This window comes from Camelina sativa, chromosome 13 (assembly GCF_030686135.1).
Source record: "Camelina sativa cultivar CO46 ecotype springtype chromosome 13, ASM3068613v1".
Classification (NCBI taxonomy): Eukaryota; Viridiplantae; Streptophyta; class Magnoliopsida; order Brassicales; family Brassicaceae; genus Camelina; species Camelina sativa.
This window is the reverse complement of record NC_141892.1, coordinates 10,588,424-10,608,082: the sequence shown is the minus strand read 5'-3', so window position 1 is coordinate 10,608,082 and position 19,659 is coordinate 10,588,424. Positions and strand designations below refer to the sequence as shown.

Sequence of the window (19,659 nt, the reverse complement as noted above, 5' to 3'; positions counted from 1 at the left end):
TGGGACAAGTGAAGAGTTTTTGAAGATAATCTAGTTTGTTCTAGTTAATCGTTGTCGACGTCGATTCTCAAGAAACGTTTTCCAATTGTAACGAATGATTTATTTATTCATAAAAAAAAAAAAAAGTAAAAACTAAAAAACATTTGTACACGGTTCATAACCTCTCGAACATGTGTGCATAATACAAGCTACAAACACATCTTGTTTGCTCAGAGAAATGATAAACACATTTGAGGAACTGAGATCAAGAAAGAGTGGCCCTGAAACACTTCACCAAAAAAATAAGTGAATCACTCACTCAACTTGCACACTTCCATGAACTTCTGGACTGCGTTATGATACTGAGTTCCCTGAAATCACACAACAAACATTAAGCATCTCGATACTGACTGTTAGAGATAGGACAGATCACAGAGGTCAATGGTTTCTGCTCTAAGACATAAAACACATGAAGTTGTTCTAAAGAAATCAAGATTAAAGTTCACCAATTATGTATCTTCATACAATAATTAATTGGATCACTGATCTGATAAATATCCTTAGGCAACTGAAAATGGTTTAGGCTGAATTGACTGTTGAATCAGCAAAACAAACAATTTATTCCGGATGTCAAATACATAGATGGACTAGACGATATTGACACACAGTATACTCCTTCGGGAACTAGTTAACACAACGGCAACAGATGAGGTAGCTGACTTACCTCCCAATATAGCTGATGGCAGTTCATGCATTGCCAAAATTCTAAATTTTTGTTAAATAAGCAGTTGGGTATTCTTTGGAAACCCTTTGCTGCTTCAATAGCTTCTTCAATGCTTAGAGGTTTCTGAATAAATTTCCCATTGCATTTTGTACATCTTGACATCAGCTGATCTCCGCTGATCTTTAGCTGGAAAGTCTCTATCACCTGCGCAGCTTATTGTTTCAGTAACCCTGTAGGAACCCATAATCATTCTACTGAATGTAAATAAAGTGGTTGCACAATGAGTAGATGGGGTTATTTCGAAATGTTCCACCCAAAAAGGTTTTAGTTAAACATAAACTCATTCACTAAATTATTTAGGTGTCTTCAAGAGAGCCTATTTCTTTACGTCAAAATTTCCAGTTTAGGTGTCCCATTTTATAATTTAATCCAGTAAAATCAAATCATGTCTCATCACAGATCTTACATAACCGCTAATACGTTGAGAATTAATTTCGTTTGTACCTCAAGTAGCTGCTCATTTTTGAGAAGACTCTTTACTCTATATATTTGATGCTTTGCCATATCCTGATGTCTCAGCAATTTTGTATCTCTTGTTAATAGAACTCTGTTCTCTTTAAATGCTTGATCAAGCAACTCCCTGACATTTGTGTCAACAGATCAACAGCAAAATTAGGGAAACCTACATAGATATTGTGATCAACCCCATGTCACGAAAATATTATAGCATCAGCTTTGGAAAAAATACCTTGAATCCGGCTTTTTCGAGTGTGGAATTGCAGCGTCAATCCCCACACAACGTAGATGTTTCGCCAAACCTTCAACCTAGAGAGTAATTTTATAAGTAATTGATGTGATATCACATGGAGCCTACTGAAAGAATGGTTACATCCAAGAAACAAAGATACTAACTAGGTGAAGTCACATAATAGAATTTTTTTCAAGGACATAAAATAAAGCCATTTCAAAATATTACCATCACATCCAAAAGAAATTTAGGGCAGCCATCACCACCTAAAGATGGATCCCATGGCGGTGGACCTTGCCATTCCGCAGAACAGACAAACTGCTTATTTGTGTTCACAATGCTTGAGGGGACACGTCTTCTTGTTTTTTTCTTGAGTTTCTTCGGTAGAAGATCAGACTCCTTCAACAGGATCCTTTCTCCATACTTCCTGACAATCTTTAACAGACTCTCGTCCATCGGCATTGTGTTTAGAGTTGTTTTTCTAGAAACCATTCCATTGGTAATGTTTTGACCCTTTTCTGACATTGATCTGATTACATCTGCAGCCTTGCAAATTTTGAGCGTGACAATCTTACTGGTATAATCCGGTCCAGAAAGAATCTCTTTTAAGCCAACATTTATATCTCCAGGATCTAGCACTGTGAATCCTTCAGCAAGATGTGCCTTGAATACATCGAATAGTTGGAGCAAGCAGTGAGCATCAGTGGCAGCATATAGTTTCTGTTCTTCTGTAAGAGGACGATGTGACCAATCACTACATTGAAGTTCCTAAAGCATAAAAAACTGTTAAAAAAGACTTAGCAACAGTATGCTTCTCTACCTACCACCAACCTCAGAAAAGCTAACTAAATGTCAAAAGACTACCTTGAAGTAATATGATACAACTAAAGAGACCGAGATTCTCCAGGGTGTTTAGGTCTCTACTGAACAATCAAATTAAATGTCTAAACAGGTAAAAAGACTAATCCATCCATCAAGTTTACATTACTTATTCAGCCATATGAAGGCAGCCTAAACCGTTAACACATATCTAATAGAAATATCAAGCTAGTCTATTTTAACCAAAAGTCAAGTTATTTCGGGAATGATTAACAAACCTTTGAGAGAGAGATATCCAGCATTTCCTTGCATATAGCTGCCAAGCTCTTAATGTCCTTTGGCGGCTTTCTCCCAAACCGCTTATGCTGCAGATGATTGTATATGCTTGTGATATCCAAATACTGTTTCACCTATCCACATTAACAATCACATACGAGCGCTTTAGAGAAGCAAAAACTAAAAAGGCAAAACAAACACACAAATCAAAGAATCTACTTTGTTCTTACTTACCTAATCTATAAACACCAGACGTGATCCAAACACAAGAAAACTAAAACCTTGAAGAGGTAACAGAGCTAAAGGTAAGAACTTTGATAGCAATTCGATTACATTTATCTTGAATGCAATCCTCACTACCAACAACAATCTCAACAGAACATAAACTAAAGCTTTTCACAGCTTAAACTAAAAACAAAGAAGTAAAGTTCAAAACTTTCATCAAGCAATTCACCTCTTGGAATCCACCTTCACACCCATGTTGAGTAAATGTCGAAGACAAGTAAACCAAATCCTGTTTAAACCGAAACCCTAATTTCAACACGTCCGGAGAAACAAACATGTCATTCAACAGCTCCCACACCGACGGGAGATGAATCGAAGTCAAATCAATGAGAAACACATCGGAGACACCATCATCATCATTCGTGGCTTGACCGAGTCGGCACGCGACTTGGAGAAGAGTTACTGTAGGAAACGAAGAGGAGCTGGAATGTTGTGGCTTCCACTCGGCGTCTAAGGCGATGATCGTAGAACGAGTGAAACACCATTTCAGGCGAGTGAACTCGGACGAATCGGTGGACGAAACTAGATAGATCTTTAGATTGTTTTCCATCGTTACAGAGCGACAACAAAAACAAAATTAACTGAAAATTACATTAAAGTAGACTTGAGAGTTGAGACACTCTTATGTCGGTTTTGGTTGATCCAATTAATGGTTAGGTGAAAACCGAATCGAATCAACTAAACCGAGCCAAAATCTAGCAATCAAAACTAAAACCGTTTAATTATTTTAAAATTATTTCTTTTTAATATCAAATCATTAATTAACAAAAATAGTTTTCATTATATAGAAATTAAGTTGATCATGATATGTATTTTAGTAATTTGTGTTAGTGTTGTTATTGAGTCACTATGGTATAATGTATGTTGTTAACCAAACACAAAATATAATATTGGTAACAATAAAATTTTAACATAAGTATGATGCTATATAAAATGTAGCATCGAATATATAATAATAAAAAAACAATTCGTAAAGTTAGTAAAGAATTGAAAAAAAGAAAGAAAGAAGGATATACTTAGTTATTAAATATAATCAGATTATTGTGATGTATTTATTATTCTAATGTGTAGGTTATGATGATTTCCCAATATCTATCATTAAAACTATTTTTCACCTCTTTTACAATTTCTACATTTGTGAATGATAATTCAAAACCTCAAACGAATTCAAAATGATTCTTTGACTCGTTTTATTTTATAGTGCATGGAATCATCAAATGTTATCCTCTTCTATCATCTTCATCTTTGTATTCTCTCAACAACAACAACAAAAATACACAATGTGATTTTGTCTTTCTTTCCCACAGTCTCTTGACATCAAAACCTCTTGTTATTTATACAAAACTTGATTTTCAAAGTTAGCTATTAAAAAAATAGTAACATTTGTCAATTGTATCGATTAGATATTAATATGTGTCAACTCAAAATTTATTAAAATATTTATAAAAAATGTAAAAGTTTTAAACTTATCAAGAAAAATATATATATTGAAAAGATTTTTTAATTTATGAAATTATTAACCTAATTTTATTTTGAATTTTGTTATTTATTAATATATACTAATTCAAAAAGGAGTAAAAGTTATTTTTCCTGTTGAAAAAAATGAAATCAAATTTTTTTAATCTTATTTATCAAGTATGAATCCTTCTCACCAAATCACAAGACATCTCAAAACTAGAAAAGTGACATGTTCAATTGGATAGATTTGAACACATAATTTATATCTTTTTTCTTAAAATCAAAAACGCGAAAAAGATGAGTAGATCACATATCTACATGATATCATATACATATCTATATTAGCAAGAATACCGAAAATTTATGATAATTTGAGTTACAATTTTGTTGGTCACTTTTATGTTATTCTTGGCATGTTCTTTTTGTGTTTCAGAGATTAAATAATGATTGTGGGGTTATTAGGTGATTAAAAAAAGAGTGGAGTCTTTTCAAACTCAATTTCTTTTTAATCTTCTGAGTATATTCTCAGATGTGTAAATATTTATATGGAATATTTTAATTGAGATGTTAAGAATTTTAAATTAATTCAATATAATATGTAAATTTTCTCATATACTTTTGATTTAAATATTACATTATGATTTTTTCTTCTATTTGTGTTATCCTCAGTGTTGTACCTAAAAAAATTATAGAACTAAATCCAATAGGTTGATAATCATTTTAACAAAATTTTAAAATTGTAGCTAAATTTTATTGATGTTCCTTATTAACAATTGTCATATGTGATATTAATGATAATATATTTTCCACAAAATTAATTTTTCAAACTATATTTCGATATCCCTACTAATTTTGTCCATAATTTATTATTATTTAGTAAATCTTTTAAGCGTATTTTTGAGATTTCAAATCTTAACTTTTTATGCTTAAATTTATTATTGGTTTGGTTAGTTTTAACATAGTATTTACATATGATTACACTAAAACCTACTAAGTTTGTTTTAAAAAAATACATATATGATTTAATCTATAATAAATCAGTAGTGTTAATTATGAATAATGTATTATGTGGAAATGGTCAATACCTCTGAAAAAAAACTCACATTCATTGTAATTAATTTACCATCAAAATTTATTAGTAGACCGCCCAGAATTACTCTGAAAAATGTCATATGGTATGGAGCGTTTTCATGATCCCATTATACATTTATGGGATCTTCATTTTGTTCAAGAGAAGTTTTTTTGATAAAAAGGACAATGAAATGATGATACTTGAAAAATCATCATTTTTCTGAAAAACCATTTGCTTATTAGAATAAATGTCATTAAAAACATACAAACAAAATCAGTTGATTTGGTGATTCACAGGTATAATTTTGCTTACGACATAAATGTCAACACTGAATGTTATGACTTTAAAAGTTCACCATATGGATTAATCTGTGTTCAAAAAACAAATGGATTGATAAATCAAGTAACATTGTTATCGCAATGTCATATTCCATTAAATGCAATCTAAAATTATAATGAAAATTGAATTTAACCAAAATAATTGTTTTAAAAAGGAAAATTACATTTGAGCATACGATACACAAGCTTTACGCATGAAACGATCTCACCTGTTTTTTTTTTAATAATAAATAATAATAATATAAATAACTATGACTAGTGGTCTCATATCTATTAGCCACCTAACCACAATCACAAACAACAGCGGAATAACAATATCAATTAAATAATCAATAATAATCCATAATAGAATAACCAATATTCAATCCTAACCATTTCAATGTCAAACAATAAGAAATACCAAACCGGCAATCCTAGCAATGTTTCTAATGACCAAACTCTAGCAACCTAGCAATGCCAGACAACATCCAATTGAGTCCCTAGAACATCTTCCTCTTTATTGCCTTGATTCCACGATCACACTTTGCCTTTACCTGCACCACAAACACAAATTGAGATGCATGAATATTTGATAAATACTCAGTGAGGCAATCCTCCCATCTACTGGGCTATACACACAAGCAATAAGACCTCTCATGCCACAAACAACAACAATAAAACAAACCAGGAACATGCACAAGTGATCCGACACAACCCGGTTACTGTTAGAAGGGTGTCGACAGATACCAGAAGGTGTCGCCGGACACTGGATATCTGGTGTCGACCAACACCACTTGGGTGTCGACCGACACCTGCTTGACACCCCCGAAACCCTAACAGCGTCGACCGACACCTCCACATGGTGTCGACCGACACTCGCTAAGTTCCCGAGCCGTCCTCGCGTTAGTGTCGACCGAGACTATATGGAGCTTGTGAGTGTCGATCGTCACCCACCCCAAAACGCAAAGTTTTGGTTCGCGGGCGTTACAACGAATAAGGAAAAAAATGATACAAATTGATAAAATTGATGGTTTTCTAGACCTCCATGAATTACAAGGTTTATTGCATTTACTTGAACATATAGATTTTGTGGATAATATAGTAATATCATCTTAATAATTATTTGATGTCAAGTAACAATTTCAAGTTTTTACTTAACATGATTGACATATTAAAAATTCTTTAGAATCTTTAATTTGAATTCGAGACTCATTTGTATAAATAATCCTATAAGGTTTAAGATCAAATGGGTGTTTTTGTAACTAACTAATATGTAAGACGAATTTATTAACTGAAGGATAATAAAGGGGTCCCAGTCAAGCACCCTCAAAGTCGATACATGATTGACATATCAGAAATTCTCTAGAATATTTAATTCTAATATAGTATAATGCCACTCTAATTTTTTTTTTTTTTTTTTTTTTTTTGTCAAAACAAATGTCAAGTTGTGTGTCTTATTCTTCCTTATATATATTACTAGGGAGAGGTCTGTTCGTCGGGCGGATTTTTTTTTTTTTTTGCTTAAATCTTTTAATTATTTAGTTGTTTAATTGTGTTTTCAATAAATCTGAATATACATAAATTTATTTGTTTTATTGTGTTTTTAATTTTTAAATTTCATTGTTGTGTTACATAAATTTGTTGGTTTTACTAACTAATTATAATCTATCTATAAACTATATCCTTATAACAAACTATTAAATACAACTACAAAAAACTAACTATTAGATAGCTCTTTTGATTGGTTAGTGGAAGAGACCATTTTTTAGTTTATACAAATTTGTTATATTATATAAAATTAACATACGAGGTTTTTGTAAGATCTCACAAACACAATGGTAGAAATACTGTTTATTGAGATACTTTTGTATACATGCCAGGGATTTGGTTGATACATATTTTGAATGTCATTGGTGTTTAGGTCTTCAGTGGGAGGGATGCAGAATTCTTGTAAGAAAGTGGTGTAAATTAAAGTTGAAAATATTATGTTATGAAAAAACTTAATATTCATCCAAGACGATCAAGATATTAGTACCTTCTACGAAATTCTTTTGTGATTGGGCTTTCAGAATTTCATAAAAAAACAGGTGGATGCAATAGTGTTAAGTTGTACATCCCCTTGAAAATACGAAAAGGATTAGCAAACTTGATATAGTGATTTATGGAAAGATATGAGGGATAAATAATATGACTCCCTAAACTTTTGAAACGAATTGGTTGTTTAATTAATCTAAACCAGTGTTCTAAAAAGCGCTAGGCGCTAATTGGGCGGTGGACTAGCGCCTAGCGCCGAGACAATTTAGTAGGGGACTAATCGGTTACTAGGCGGTAGAGGGCGTTTAGCAAAACTATATATTTTAGATACATGTTTAGGTTATATAATGACAAAATGTTAGATGTATCGTATTTTCACGTAGCATAGTGGTAAAGAGGGATGGTTTTTTGTTTGTAACCTGGGTTTCAGTCGTTTAGAGAACAATTCTAGTTCATTTTTTAACTTAGACAAAAGGGGTAAACTTGTAATTACATTGAAGTGTCTTCTTCCTCCACTAAACCCTAATAGCCGCCAACTTGCTGTATTTTTTTTCTTCGGTCTAGCTGTATTTCTTTCATTTTTCATCATTTTCTTATTTTAAAGACTTAAATATCATAAAAATACCTTCATTTCCACGGATCTCTAACACAAAAAATAAGTTTTAGGTACTTTTAAATTTTGACCAATTTTCTCTCTGATTTTGGCCAACTCGCCGTGGATCACCACCGCCCAGCGACTTCTCGCCGCCTCGACGGCCGCCGAGGACAACTTTTAGAACACTGATCTAAACCAATCGACACTTTCACCAAACTGATCTTAATAATACCAAACCATGTTACGTATACTATTGAAGTATTGATGAAATGGTGTCAAGCAAATTTAATTAGTTTTAAAAATCTAAACGTACCACAAAGATTGTTTTGGTTGACACCAGTGACAATAACGGATCCTTCATGTGTGTTTTACCTAAATAGATAAGTTAGGAGTCTCACCACGAAAGGCAAGTCCAATGGTGGGATTAAGGGGGAGGTATTAGTTTAGGATTTAGAAATAATTTTAATGACTTTAAAAGTTAGGTAAAATATGTTGTTATTCAATCAAGACTTTTAAAAACTCTTTAAAAATTTGGTGTTATTGGTTGTGTATTTGTAAAAAGTTATCTAAAATCTTGATAAATCTAGTGTTATTGGATTAAGAGTTTTATAAAGTCATTAAAAGTTTTATGTTATTCAAGTAAAACAAAAGAATCTTGGATTGTTAATGAATTCAAATTTTATGTTATTGGTTTAGGATTTTATATCATTTCCTTCATAACAAAAGTCATGAAAACTCTTTCATCAAATAGAAAGATTTTACAAGATTAGAAAAAACAAATCATCAAAATTTTAAAAAACTTCCTAAACAATCTCTTAAAATCCTTCATTTTTAACTTTCAATTTTCTATGATTCTAACAATCAGCAAGAACATAAAGTCATTAAAATTCTTTCTAAATCCTAAACCAATACCTCCCCCTAAAAATTGAGTCTCTTATAATATTTAAACAATATATTATGTACTGTTTATACAATCTTATTTTTTTAAATATAGTATTTTGAAATTAAAAAATGTTAAGTAGAATATAATTAGTATAAATGTTTAAACATTCCAGATTTTATAAAAATGAGAAATTATTGCATTTGATTAATTTTTGAACATAAAAAACATATTAAAAATAGAAGACTCTATCACATCTTCAAGATTTACTATTTACAGAAGCAAATTGATAGGAGAAATATCAACTAATTGTTGAAGAGAGAGTAGAGAAGTATAAGAGAAGAGATCAAAGTGCTAGGAGAACCAACAATATAATGGATCACCTTAAAAGCAGTTTGTTTGCTTGAAGGAGATAAAACCAAATTAAAACCAACAATATAATGGAAGGAAAACTAAAATGATCAGAACCGTGTGTGACTTCACAGGTCACCAAGGTAGATGGCTGAGGGACTATAAGCAAACATCAGTCCATTCATATGAGGCGTTGCTTGTGACAGAGCCAAGAACGTGGTGTAGAGCATTTTCAACCCGAAATCTCATTGTGCTGATGTCCACAACAATCTCTCAGAAGCTTTCAATAGGACTATTAAAATGGCCAGAACAAAGCCTGTTATAACAATGTTGGAGGATATAAGAAGACAAGCTATGACAAGGATATCTCGCAGGTGGTTAAAAGCATTCAAGTTAGACTCCCATCTCACACCTATCACACTTGCTATATTGGAGAAAGCAAGAAAGGATAAGAAGTATTGCAAGACATTACGCAACATCAAGTACTTGTATGAAGTTACAGAGTTCAACATTGGTTATTCAGTTGATTTGGCAACACATCAATGTGCATGTCGCCGATGAGATTTGACAGGTATTTTCTGTGAACCTGAATTAGAGTTAACTTTTTTGATGGTATTAATATGAGTCTCATTAACTATGTTTGTTAGGCATACCATGCAAACATGTTGTATGTGTTTTAGACGACAATCAAGATAATCCAGAGAAGTATGTGGCTGATTATTACCAATCCTCTTACTTGAAGAACACATATGTGGATAATATAAAACATGTCAATGGTGAGCAACTATGGAAGAAAACATGGAAACCTCTAATTGGGATCCCTAATATTCGCAAGCCAAGAGGTCGACCAAAGAATCGTGACAAAAAAAAAGAACATTTTGAGTCACTCCAAAATGCAGGAAAATCAACTAGACATGGGAGGATACCACATTGTAGCCAGTGTGGTCAAGCTTGTCATATTAAAAGTGGTTGTAAAAATGAAACTGTATTTGTGGAGGGACCAAAAAACAGACGTGGTAGACCTCAGAAACTTCCATTAGTTGAGGTACTTTCTCTCTCTTTTTTATTTGGCCAATGCTTGATAATTGGTTTTAAATTTCTCTGTTTTATTTTCGTGAATTAGGTTCAGCCACTACGTCAACCAAAGACAAGGAAACCTAGAGCCAATTCAGCTGTTGACTCTCATCCATTACCAACCACTGAATCCACCACAATCGATCAAACTTCTTCTCCAATTAGCTCTCAACCGAATCAATCATCTTCTGCAGTTTATGCTTCATCAAGTGCCCCCACAACCTTCAGTCTCCTCAAACAAACCAAAAAGCAAGAAGCGTGGACGACCTTTAAAGACAAGAAAAGTGGAAAATGTTCCAAGAGGAGGTTGAACATTTTGGAGTCCATTCACAGGTCGGCCATTTCAAGTGTTTGGAGACAAGGTGTATGATATGTCTAACAATGACCATCAACCTCCTCTTTGAATGTTTATGTCTTTCAATTTCAGTTTTGCGATGAAAACTTTTATGGTTTTTGTGTTGTCAATATTAGGTTCTGGGACAAAATATGTTTTTAAACAAGTTCTGAAATTTTTTTACCATGAATTATGTGTTTTTATATTTATTTATTGTTTTCTTTATTTTCCCTAAAATTTTCTAGATTATCCCTTCTAATTTATATAAAATCACATTTTATTAACACAAACGACATTAACTACTGTTAACTGTTCTGTTAACAAATTAATTTCCGTAAAACTTCTGTTAACTTTTGTGATGCCACAAACGTGTAAGCCAATGTGGGGTATTATATTAACAATATTATTATTTTGAGGTATAAATGTTGAAGTGCAAAACTTCTAAGGTTTAAACTGGGACCTGGTGTCACTTTGAGGTTTTTTTCAGGGATTTTCTCGGAATTTTAGTGACTTCAGGTTACAAAATTGTGATAAGATATGAGCTGAGTACAATTGGTTTTTGTAACATTTACATTAAAACCAAATTTCGTTGCATGCATTTATTTGCTCTATATGCAAATAGAACTGAGTAATTGTTTCTTCTAATGGGTGGATTAAAGCCAAAACTTATTTGCATTCTTTTTGTTTTTTAATTCATGCATATGACTATATATATATTTTTAATTGATTTTTCCCAAACTAATGTAATTATTAAATAAGTTATTGTACATTATTTAATAGAAGAATGTGTAAATAGTATACTATAATATGAGAGAAACATATATAATTGTATAATTAAAAAAAAAGCTCGTAAGAGAAGTTTATATAATTACTAGATTAGGACCTGCTTGATGTGCGAGTTTTAAAATTTTTTACTACTCCTTCTGTCCTTAATAGACTGATGTTTTGACATTATCACACATATTAAGAAAACAATTAATTTGTATTTGTAAATTAATTTATAATTACTTTTGAGTAGATAGAGAAAATATAGACTATTCTAGAAATAAATATATACATATTCTTAATTAGAGATAAATTTTTACTTTAATACACTAATTTATAGTTTTATATTTTAAAATTATTATTACAATTATTATAATAATCTAAATCTATATTATCAGTCACCAAAACTTTTTTCAAACATTAATCATTACAAATATTATTACAGTAGGTCAAACCCATGACCAAGCAGAGGAGTAGCTAGTCAACCAAGGATCAATATTGTCAAATTTCAAAAATGTTCCGCAACTTATTTATGTTTTACATGGAGATAACCCGTCAAAACGTCATCTTATTAGAATCCACGTACAATTTTTTTTTTTTTTTTACGCAAAGTAAATTGTATTGAATTAACCAAAATTACTACAAAGAGATTCAGTCAGCCAATTTGGCTTTATTGCAGACTCCACATAATAATTTGAATTTTGACATCCTAATTTTGCAAGAGAATGGGCTGTCACATTGTTTTTCCTATTGGTGAAAGTACAGTAAACATGTTGAAATTTCGACAGCCAAAACTGTATATCTAGGAGTAAGTTTGCGAGTGAAGCATTATGGAGACGACCATTGATTAAGTTTATCAGATTTCACAATCACCTTCGAATACTATCGGACTAGCACCATATCCTCGGATCCACAGCAATTGTATGGTTAATAATAATGCCTTTGTCTCCGCCTCCAGAGCTGAACTACAAGGAGATAGTTTTGTCGCTCCCCAGACAATATCTTCGCCCAAGTGATTTCGCAATATCCATCCTACTGAAGATTGGTAGTTGTTGGGATCATAGGCTGCATCAAAATTACATTTAAGCATAGGAAATATAGGAGGTGACCAGGATGAAGTTTCTGGCAAGTTTGGTGGACTGCAATTCCTTTCTGGTATGTTGAAGGTGTTTATCCATTCTTTTGTTTCAGCTAGTGTCTTTAAGATAGTAACTGAGACTCCCTCCCGAAAACTATCAAAAACAAGAGTGTTTCTAGCTTTCCAAATTCGCCAAATCAACCAGAAAGGAGATAAGCTTCATGTATGTTATTGTGTTGATTAGAAAGATCAATCAAAATTGCAATTAAAGACTATGCATCAGTATCAAATTGATGGAGATTTAAAGAGAGGGTATTTAACATTCTCCAAACCATTTTAGCAAAAGGGCAGGTAAAAAGTGTGTGAAGGATTGTTTCATCAGCTTGATTACACCTTGAACAGATTGCGCTTATGGTCATTCCTCGAGTTCGTAATCTGGTTGTTGTTGGCAAAGCTTTCGATACAACTCGCCAGAGAAAGTGTTTTATTTTTGGAAGGATGTTCAACTTCCAGATTTGATTTTTCAATGCTACCGAGCCATACAGAATATATGGTACAAGATTTTGATTAAGAGGATTGTGTGTGAGGAACCAGTACCCCGACTTGACAGTATATTGACCTGAAGTTGTGTAATGCCATATTAGAGAATCTTCTGTTTCAACTTGGGAAATGTAGAGGTCTTTAATAGATGTGTTATCTTCTAGGGTGGCAATGGCTTCCAACTGCTGTGAGTCCCAAATGCGAATATCTCCAGTTTTTTTATGCAAGTGTCCATTGTGAAATCACTCTGAAAATCTATTAGGTTGATAGGTCTCGGTAGATGCTCTGGCAGCAAATTATCAAGTCCAAAACGTATTGTTTTGCCATCCCCAACTAGATATCTGGTGCCTTTTTTATTAAATCTATGCCTACTAATAGTGATGTCCATCCGTAAGATTGATTCTTGCGTTCTTTAGCATCCAATAGTCGATCATCTCGGTAGTATCTTGCTTTCATTACTTTGGCAAATATACTACCGAGATATCTAGTTGAGATCTTGCAATGTTTTGCCAGGAGGGCATCATTAAACTTTTCAAGATCTCTGAAGTTCATCAATAGTGTTTCAATGTCTAATATGATGTCCTTTGGCAATTTAAAGCATGACACTGCATACACCACACACGTACAATTTTACTTTATGTTTTACCACTAAAAAAAGTTCTTACATCCAAAAATATTTTATTGTTAAAATTTGATCTTATCACCACATATAAAATGACTTTGTGAACAAATTAAATCAATTTTTGTTCATTTACTTTCAATTTGTAGTTCCTTTTCACCACTAAGATTTGTTTGTGACAGTTTGTATAACCACTAAAAGATTTTTTTTTTAAATTGTTTACTCAAAAAAATATTGTGGATAAAAAGAAAAAAATATCTACACGATTGCAATGAGTTTATGACCAACCCAATAAAATTTGAGAAATTCAAAGATAGTTACTGGATATAATAAAAATTAAAATTAAAAATTATAAGCACGATGATTTATGAGTCTTAGATAATTTAGAGATATAAAATATAAACTAAAAACCAATTTAAAAATACCACAACATTAAAAAAAAATAAGAAAAAAATAAATGTTGATCTTACATATCCTTAACTAAAGAAAAAAAAATCAAAATAATATAAAAAATATAGATTAAAATCATCACGAATTTCTAATAAGAAATCAAATTCAACTAACTAATATAACTTTTTTTTTATAACCAAAACTAACTAATATAACTAAAATCTAAAAATATTACAACATAATTACATAAAAATATTAAAAAGAAAAACTTTACAAATATTGATAGTTAGTGGATTTATTTTTCACAATAGGTTTAGAACTTTTACTTTTTTTTAATGTTTAGTTTTTTTAATGTTTTAGTAAATTTATAATTGACAAATATCAATATCTTATCGATACAAGTAATATGTGTCACAATCTTCTTAATGAGTAACTTTGATATCAAATTTTATATAATAAGATATGTATTGAAATGGATAATGATGTATTTGAATTTAAAAAAAAATTTAATTAAAAAAAAGTGTATAGGATAAGTTTATATAATTATATATATTAAAATGGATAGTGATGTATTAAATTGGATAATGATGTATTTGAATTTAAAAGAGAATAATGGAAACCAATTGTACAAATGTCAAGCTCTGACACATGGCATGTTCTGGTGTAGTGTTTTGAGAATACTCTCTACTTAATTATATATAATAAAATGTTTAGAATTATACTATATTCTTCTTTATTAACCAAAAAAAAAACTAAAATTGGATAATTGGCTCTATTTGTGACATCTTTTAATAACTAAAATCTATAATCCTTAATATTTGAACGGACCCTATAAGAGCATGGCCATCGCACAACCTCAAATGAGTATCTGTATCTTTTAATAATATGAAAATAATAGTAATTTATGTTTAGATCTTTAAACCTTTGTTTTTATTTTTTGTCCTCCCATTAGTCATCCTTGGGTGTCTAATTTTTTTTAATTAAATATGTGTTTTAAGATTGCATAAGCTTTTGCTTACCCTCCATACACAGCTCTCACGTCCATTACATTTCTCACATAAGACTAGTCAATTCCCATACCGTTGAGGTATGACTTTGAAACAATAGTCTTCCAGCGTTCATGGTCTGCTGTGAAATCCTCTTGTGCAGGTTTTCCATATACACCTTTATGAGAATCTAACCACTGAGGAACAGTCTCCACTCTTTTAGGCCAACTTTCAGGCCAAACTACTCCGCGTTTTGATGAATCTTCTGTTACCTTGTGCATACATGCCTCAGGTGGAACATTCTTGCGTCAAACAAGTATGTTAGCATCAAGAAATGCATTGCATAATCAGATGTCAATTGATATAAGAAGGGAAATAGATAAACTACCAGGCGGCATTTTGATCATCAGAGTCTTTGCAGAGAGGTGGCTCATTTTGAGATCTTTCATTGTAGCATTTATTCGACATTGGCTTCTGGTAAATGGCAGCACCAACTTCATTCAGTTCATCTTTCTTAATTGTCATCAATTTCCAGCACATTACCTTTGTTAGCTTCGACATAGCTACAAAACAGAGAATAGCATCCGACAAGTTAGTTAACAAAATTTTCCAAAGCTCTATTCATGGCCAAACAAAAGAGATAAAAAGTTTTCACAGCAAAGAGAAGAGATTAAACCACCAACACAGTGATTAGTATCAATATAGGGCAAACCTTATACTTAGCTTAAACCTTTCAAACACATACAATTTCTGCACAACTGAAAAACGAAACACGACAACAAATTCACACTCAGTAACACAACAAATTCAGAAAATTCAGGAGGGATTAAGAGATAACACAAAATCAGCTCTCCGCATTAAGCAAGAGGGATCTGACCATCTAGATAAAAAATCACACAACCTATTAAACACTATGGAACAATACTAAAGACCATTAAGCGTTTCTACTCAAGTTTTGTTTTATCATTTACTAGCTTCACAAGAACTCTTGGCTAACATGCTCTACTCATTCCTTTTTCTAAATTCTATAATTCTACTAAAGCTAACTACTGTATATGCTCTTCATTCATTAATGTCTAAAACAAGTTCTCTTCTTCTTACCTCGTCCTCTACAACTCTGTCTGCTTTCACTTGCCCTATAGTTCCCCGCGTCCTGAGCTTTATTTGAGGTTTCACCAAAGAATCACTCTTCTCTGAGTCTTTAGCTACAACTTGTTTGTCCTGCACATCACATAACGACTTATTTATAAAAAAATGCATCCTTTATGTTTATGTATGTATGCCTCAACTTTTGGAATTACTACTCTCTCATACCTCAGGAATATCAGTGAGTCCTTCATTCACCTCTTCCCGGTGTTTTACTTCAATTTGATTCTTATCATCAGGAGGTACAGAGCTAGAATGCACCTGCAGACAGATTCTTCTAGGAGCAATGCCCTGGTTTTATCAATCTTGTACTCGAACGGTTCTGAGGCTGTCGAGCTCGAATCTTTAGCCCCCTCCCTTATGTGAAGTTTTTCTCAATGCTATGATTGGTCACCTGGTCTGGTTGAACGAAATCACCATAGCATGAATTAGTAGTGGCATGGTAAGCCGATACAGCGTCCTTTGGCCACCCAGAAGCTCCAAGATCTGAACCACACTGATAAAACAAACGATGAAATCACCAGCATATGTGGAATCCATACGCGTTAGTAAAAGCCCTTTGATCTTCACGGTCACAAGATAACCATAGATTCTCTTCACGTACCTATGAACACAACAACCTCAACATAATCAGATTTGTTTCAATTGAATCAGAACAAAAAAAAAAAAAAGGGTCGAATCTTTGAATGGGAAAATCAGAATCTGAGAATAAAGGAATCAAATTTTGTGAGAGTAGTAAAAAAAGAGACTCACCAAAAGAAAAATCGATTGGGTTGTTCTATCAAAGAAAAAGAAAAAAAAGACATACCATCGGTATAACCGAAAGATGGGAATGCTATAAAGATGACCAAAAAGGCAAAAACGAGTCCTGATTCCATAAAACCGGGTTATAGAAAACCAAACTAAAACCGAACTGTAAAATCAAGTAAACCGGAACAGCGGCGCCAAATCAAAAATTCCCCCGCGAAAGACCGGTGAAATCAGAGCGCCAACTCTTCAACTCACCTCTCTCATATCTCACGTTTATAATCTCTCTCTCTCTCTCTTAGTCTTTCTCTGGTAAATCCTAAAAAAGCGTAACAATGGTGGCAGTAAGGAGAAGAAGAACCCAGGCGTCAAACCCTAGATCCGAACCTCCGCAGGCGGATGATTCAGATTCAGATTCAAATTCAGATTGGGATACGGTCTGCCAAGAATGCAACTCCGGGAAACAACCTGCGAAGCTTCTTCTTTGCGACAAATGCGATAAAGGGTTTCATCTCTTTTGTCTCAGACCAATCCTCGTCTCAGTTCCCAAAGGCTCCTGGTTCTGCCCTTCTTGTTCCAAACACCAGATCCCCAAATGTAAGCTTCTTTCGCTAAAGCCCATATTTCTTCTCTCTACTCTCAAAGCTTCCTCCTTTTGATTCGCCTATGTCATTCTTGAGCTGTAGATTTGAATTTTTCTGGGTTTCTTGATCTCTATCTTTGATTTGATACTGCGAATTTGATTTACATTTGAACTTATAAATCACTTGAAACTGTTTTAGGTTATCTGAATCACATTTTGATTCAATCATTACATATCTGAATTCTATAAAATTTCAATTCTTTTAGATAATAAATTAACGAAAAGTTTTGTAATTTGCAGCATTCCCTCTTGTTCAGACTAAAATTATTGATTTTTTCCGGATTAAGCGGTCTCCAGATTCATCTCAATCCTCAACTTCTTCAGGTATGTAAATTATTAAGTCAAAATCCACAAATGTGTTGTGTTGTGTTAAGGATGTATTTAATCTGAAGAGCGGAAATGTTTGTAGATAGTGTTGGGAAGAAACGGAAAAAGACTAGCTTGGTGATGTCAAAGAAGAAGAGAAAGCTTCTTCCTTACATTCCTACTAATGATTCTCAAAGGAGGCTCGAGCAAATGGCGTCTCTCGCTACTGCGTTGAGAGCTTCCAACACCAAGTTCAGCAATGAGCTTACTTATGTATCTGGCAAGGCTCCGAGATCTTCAAACCAAGCTGCTTTTGAGAAAGGAGGCATGCAGGTATATATCTTTTGTGATGGTTCTTCAGTCACATCCGTTTTAGTGGTGATTCTTAGTCTTCTTGAAAGTATTCATTTGGGTTTAGTATCAACAGAAAAAGTTAAGTTTGTATTCAAATTTCTTACAGGTTCTATCTAAAGATGGTGTAGAGACCTTAGCCTTGTGCAAGCATATGATGGACCGTGGTGAATGCCCGCCTCTTATGGTCGTCTTTGATCCTTATGAAGGGTACGTAACCTTCTTATGATCTTCCTCTTTACCTTTATAACCAAATAGAGAGTATGACAGGAGAAGAAATGCATTTATCAATCTAGAATTGTATTGAAGTCTGATATTTTAAAAACCTGAGCAGGTTTGCGGTAGAAGCAGACAGGTTTATGAAAGACTGGACCATAATCACAGAGTACGTTGGAGATGTTGATTATCTGAGCAACAGAGAAGATGACTATGATGGTGACAGCATGATGACTCTACTTCATGCCTCTGATCCTACTCAATGCCTCGTTATTTGCCCTTACAAATGTAGTAACATCGCACGGTTCATCAGCGGCATCAACAATCACTCACCGTGAGTATCTCTCCTCTTCTAATTTGGTTACATTCTAGTATTGCTTGTACTCATTTGTGTGCTTTTGAACATTTTGTGAATATTGCAGAGAAGGGAGGAAGAAGCAGAACCTGAAGTGTGTGAGGTTCAACATCAACGGAGAAGCTAGGGTTCTACTCGTAGCTAACAGAGACATATCCAAAGGAGAGGGATTATATTATGATTACAACGGATATGAACATGAGTATCCAACTGAACATTTTGTATAACCCTGTGATATACACAAGAATATTCGTTTAACCTATTCAAGGTTACTTGTCCATTACAAACAAAAACACAAAAACGCCAACAAAAAAAATTCAAAAAACTAAAAGAAAAGGTCTTATTTCAGGTTGGGCCAAAATTTGAAGCCTTTTTGTTATGATTTGTGTACTATTTTTGGTAATTAAAGAATAGTGAAGAAAAATAAAATTTGTTGTTGTTAAGGGAAGAGAAAGAGACAGACTAGTAGGAACAATAGAATAGAATGGTCCAAAGAGCTAAAGACTAGAGAGAGGAGTCTGTCTCACAGTGTGGTTGGTACCTTCAAGCAACTTTGAAAGTTAGCATCAAA

At 32.9% G+C, this 19,659-nt stretch overlaps 2 protein-coding genes, 1 long non-coding RNA gene and 1 pseudogene across 10 annotated transcripts; 2 read left to right on the top strand and 2 right to left on the bottom strand.

The window, feature by feature from the left end:
- Window positions 1-77: 77 nt before the first annotated feature.
- Window positions 78-3,449, bottom strand: LOC104736456 (uncharacterized). Of its 6 annotated transcripts, none has more exons than XR_015578812.1 (7): window positions 3,001-3,437; window positions 2,549-2,680; window positions 1,680-2,219; window positions 1,452-1,528; window positions 1,208-1,343; window positions 704-933; window positions 78-350 (listed from the first exon to the last, which is right to left on the bottom strand). XR_015578812.1 is itself a non-coding variant. In XM_010456438.3 (7 exons), the coding sequence occupies exons 1-7, from the start codon at window positions 3,379-3,381 to the stop codon at window positions 291-293; spliced, it is 1,530 nt and encodes a 509-aa protein (XP_010454740.1). In that variant the 5' UTR covers window positions 3,382-3,449; the 3' UTR covers window positions 78-290. The 6 variants fall into 6 exon arrangements, 5 of the variants coding, with proteins under 5 accessions (XP_010454740.1, XP_087338819.1, XP_087338821.1 ...); XM_010456438.3 differs by having other exon boundaries at window positions 704-907; window positions 3,001-3,449; XM_087482693.1 differs by having other exon boundaries at window positions 704-907; window positions 2,781-3,426.
- Window positions 3,450-9,865: 6,416 nt separating this feature from the next.
- Window positions 9,866-11,016, top strand: LOC147929378 (uncharacterized; annotated as a pseudogene).
- Window positions 11,017-15,245: 4,229 nt separating this feature from the next.
- On the bottom strand, window positions 15,246-17,336 carry LOC104736455 (uncharacterized). Of its 3 annotated transcripts, XR_015577328.1 has the most exons (6): window positions 17,224-17,336; window positions 16,639-17,074; window positions 16,426-16,545; window positions 16,037-16,082; window positions 15,713-15,887; window positions 15,246-15,626 (listed from the first exon to the last, which is right to left on the bottom strand). It is a non-coding gene; the product is annotated as an uncharacterized LOC104736455 (long non-coding RNA). The 3 variants fall into 3 exon arrangements; XR_759578.3 differs by lacking the exon at window positions 16,037-16,082; XR_002034807.2 differs by lacking the exon at window positions 17,224-17,336 and having other exon boundaries at window positions 16,639-17,221.
- LOC104736453 (histone-lysine N-methyltransferase ATXR6-like) lies at window positions 17,241-19,350 on the top strand. Its single transcript, XM_010456437.3, has 6 exons — window positions 17,241-17,814; window positions 18,101-18,184; window positions 18,270-18,499; window positions 18,627-18,727; window positions 18,852-19,067; window positions 19,156-19,350. The coding sequence occupies exons 1-6, from the start codon at window positions 17,553-17,555 to the stop codon at window positions 19,313-19,315; spliced, it is 1,053 nt and encodes a 350-aa protein (XP_010454739.2). The 5' UTR covers window positions 17,241-17,552; the 3' UTR covers window positions 19,316-19,350.
- Window positions 19,351-19,659: the final 309 nt, after the last annotated feature.

Coding starts and splice junctions, on each gene's coding strand:
- LOC104736456 (XM_010456438.3), bottom strand. CDS start 3,381: ATGGAAAACAATCTAAAGATCTATCTAGTTTCGTCCACCGATTCGTCC. Junction 2,681..3,000: donor GTGAAGGTGGATTCCAAGAG/GTGAATTGCTTG, acceptor TAATGTGGATAG/GTGAAACAGTATTTGGATAT. Junction 1,344..1,451: donor TCGAAAAAGCCGGATTCAAG/GTATTTTTTCCA, acceptor CACAAATGTCAG/GGAGTTGCTTGATCAAGCAT.
- LOC104736453 (XM_010456437.3), top strand. CDS start 17,553: ATGGTGGCAGTAAGGAGAAGAAGAACCCAGGCGTCAAACCCTAGATCC. Junction 18,728..18,851: donor GTCTTTGATCCTTATGAAGG/GTACGTAACCTT, acceptor AAACCTGAGCAG/GTTTGCGGTAGAAGCAGACA. Junction 19,068..19,155: donor GGCATCAACAATCACTCACC/GTGAGTATCTCT, acceptor TGAATATTGCAG/AGAAGGGAGGAAGAAGCAGA.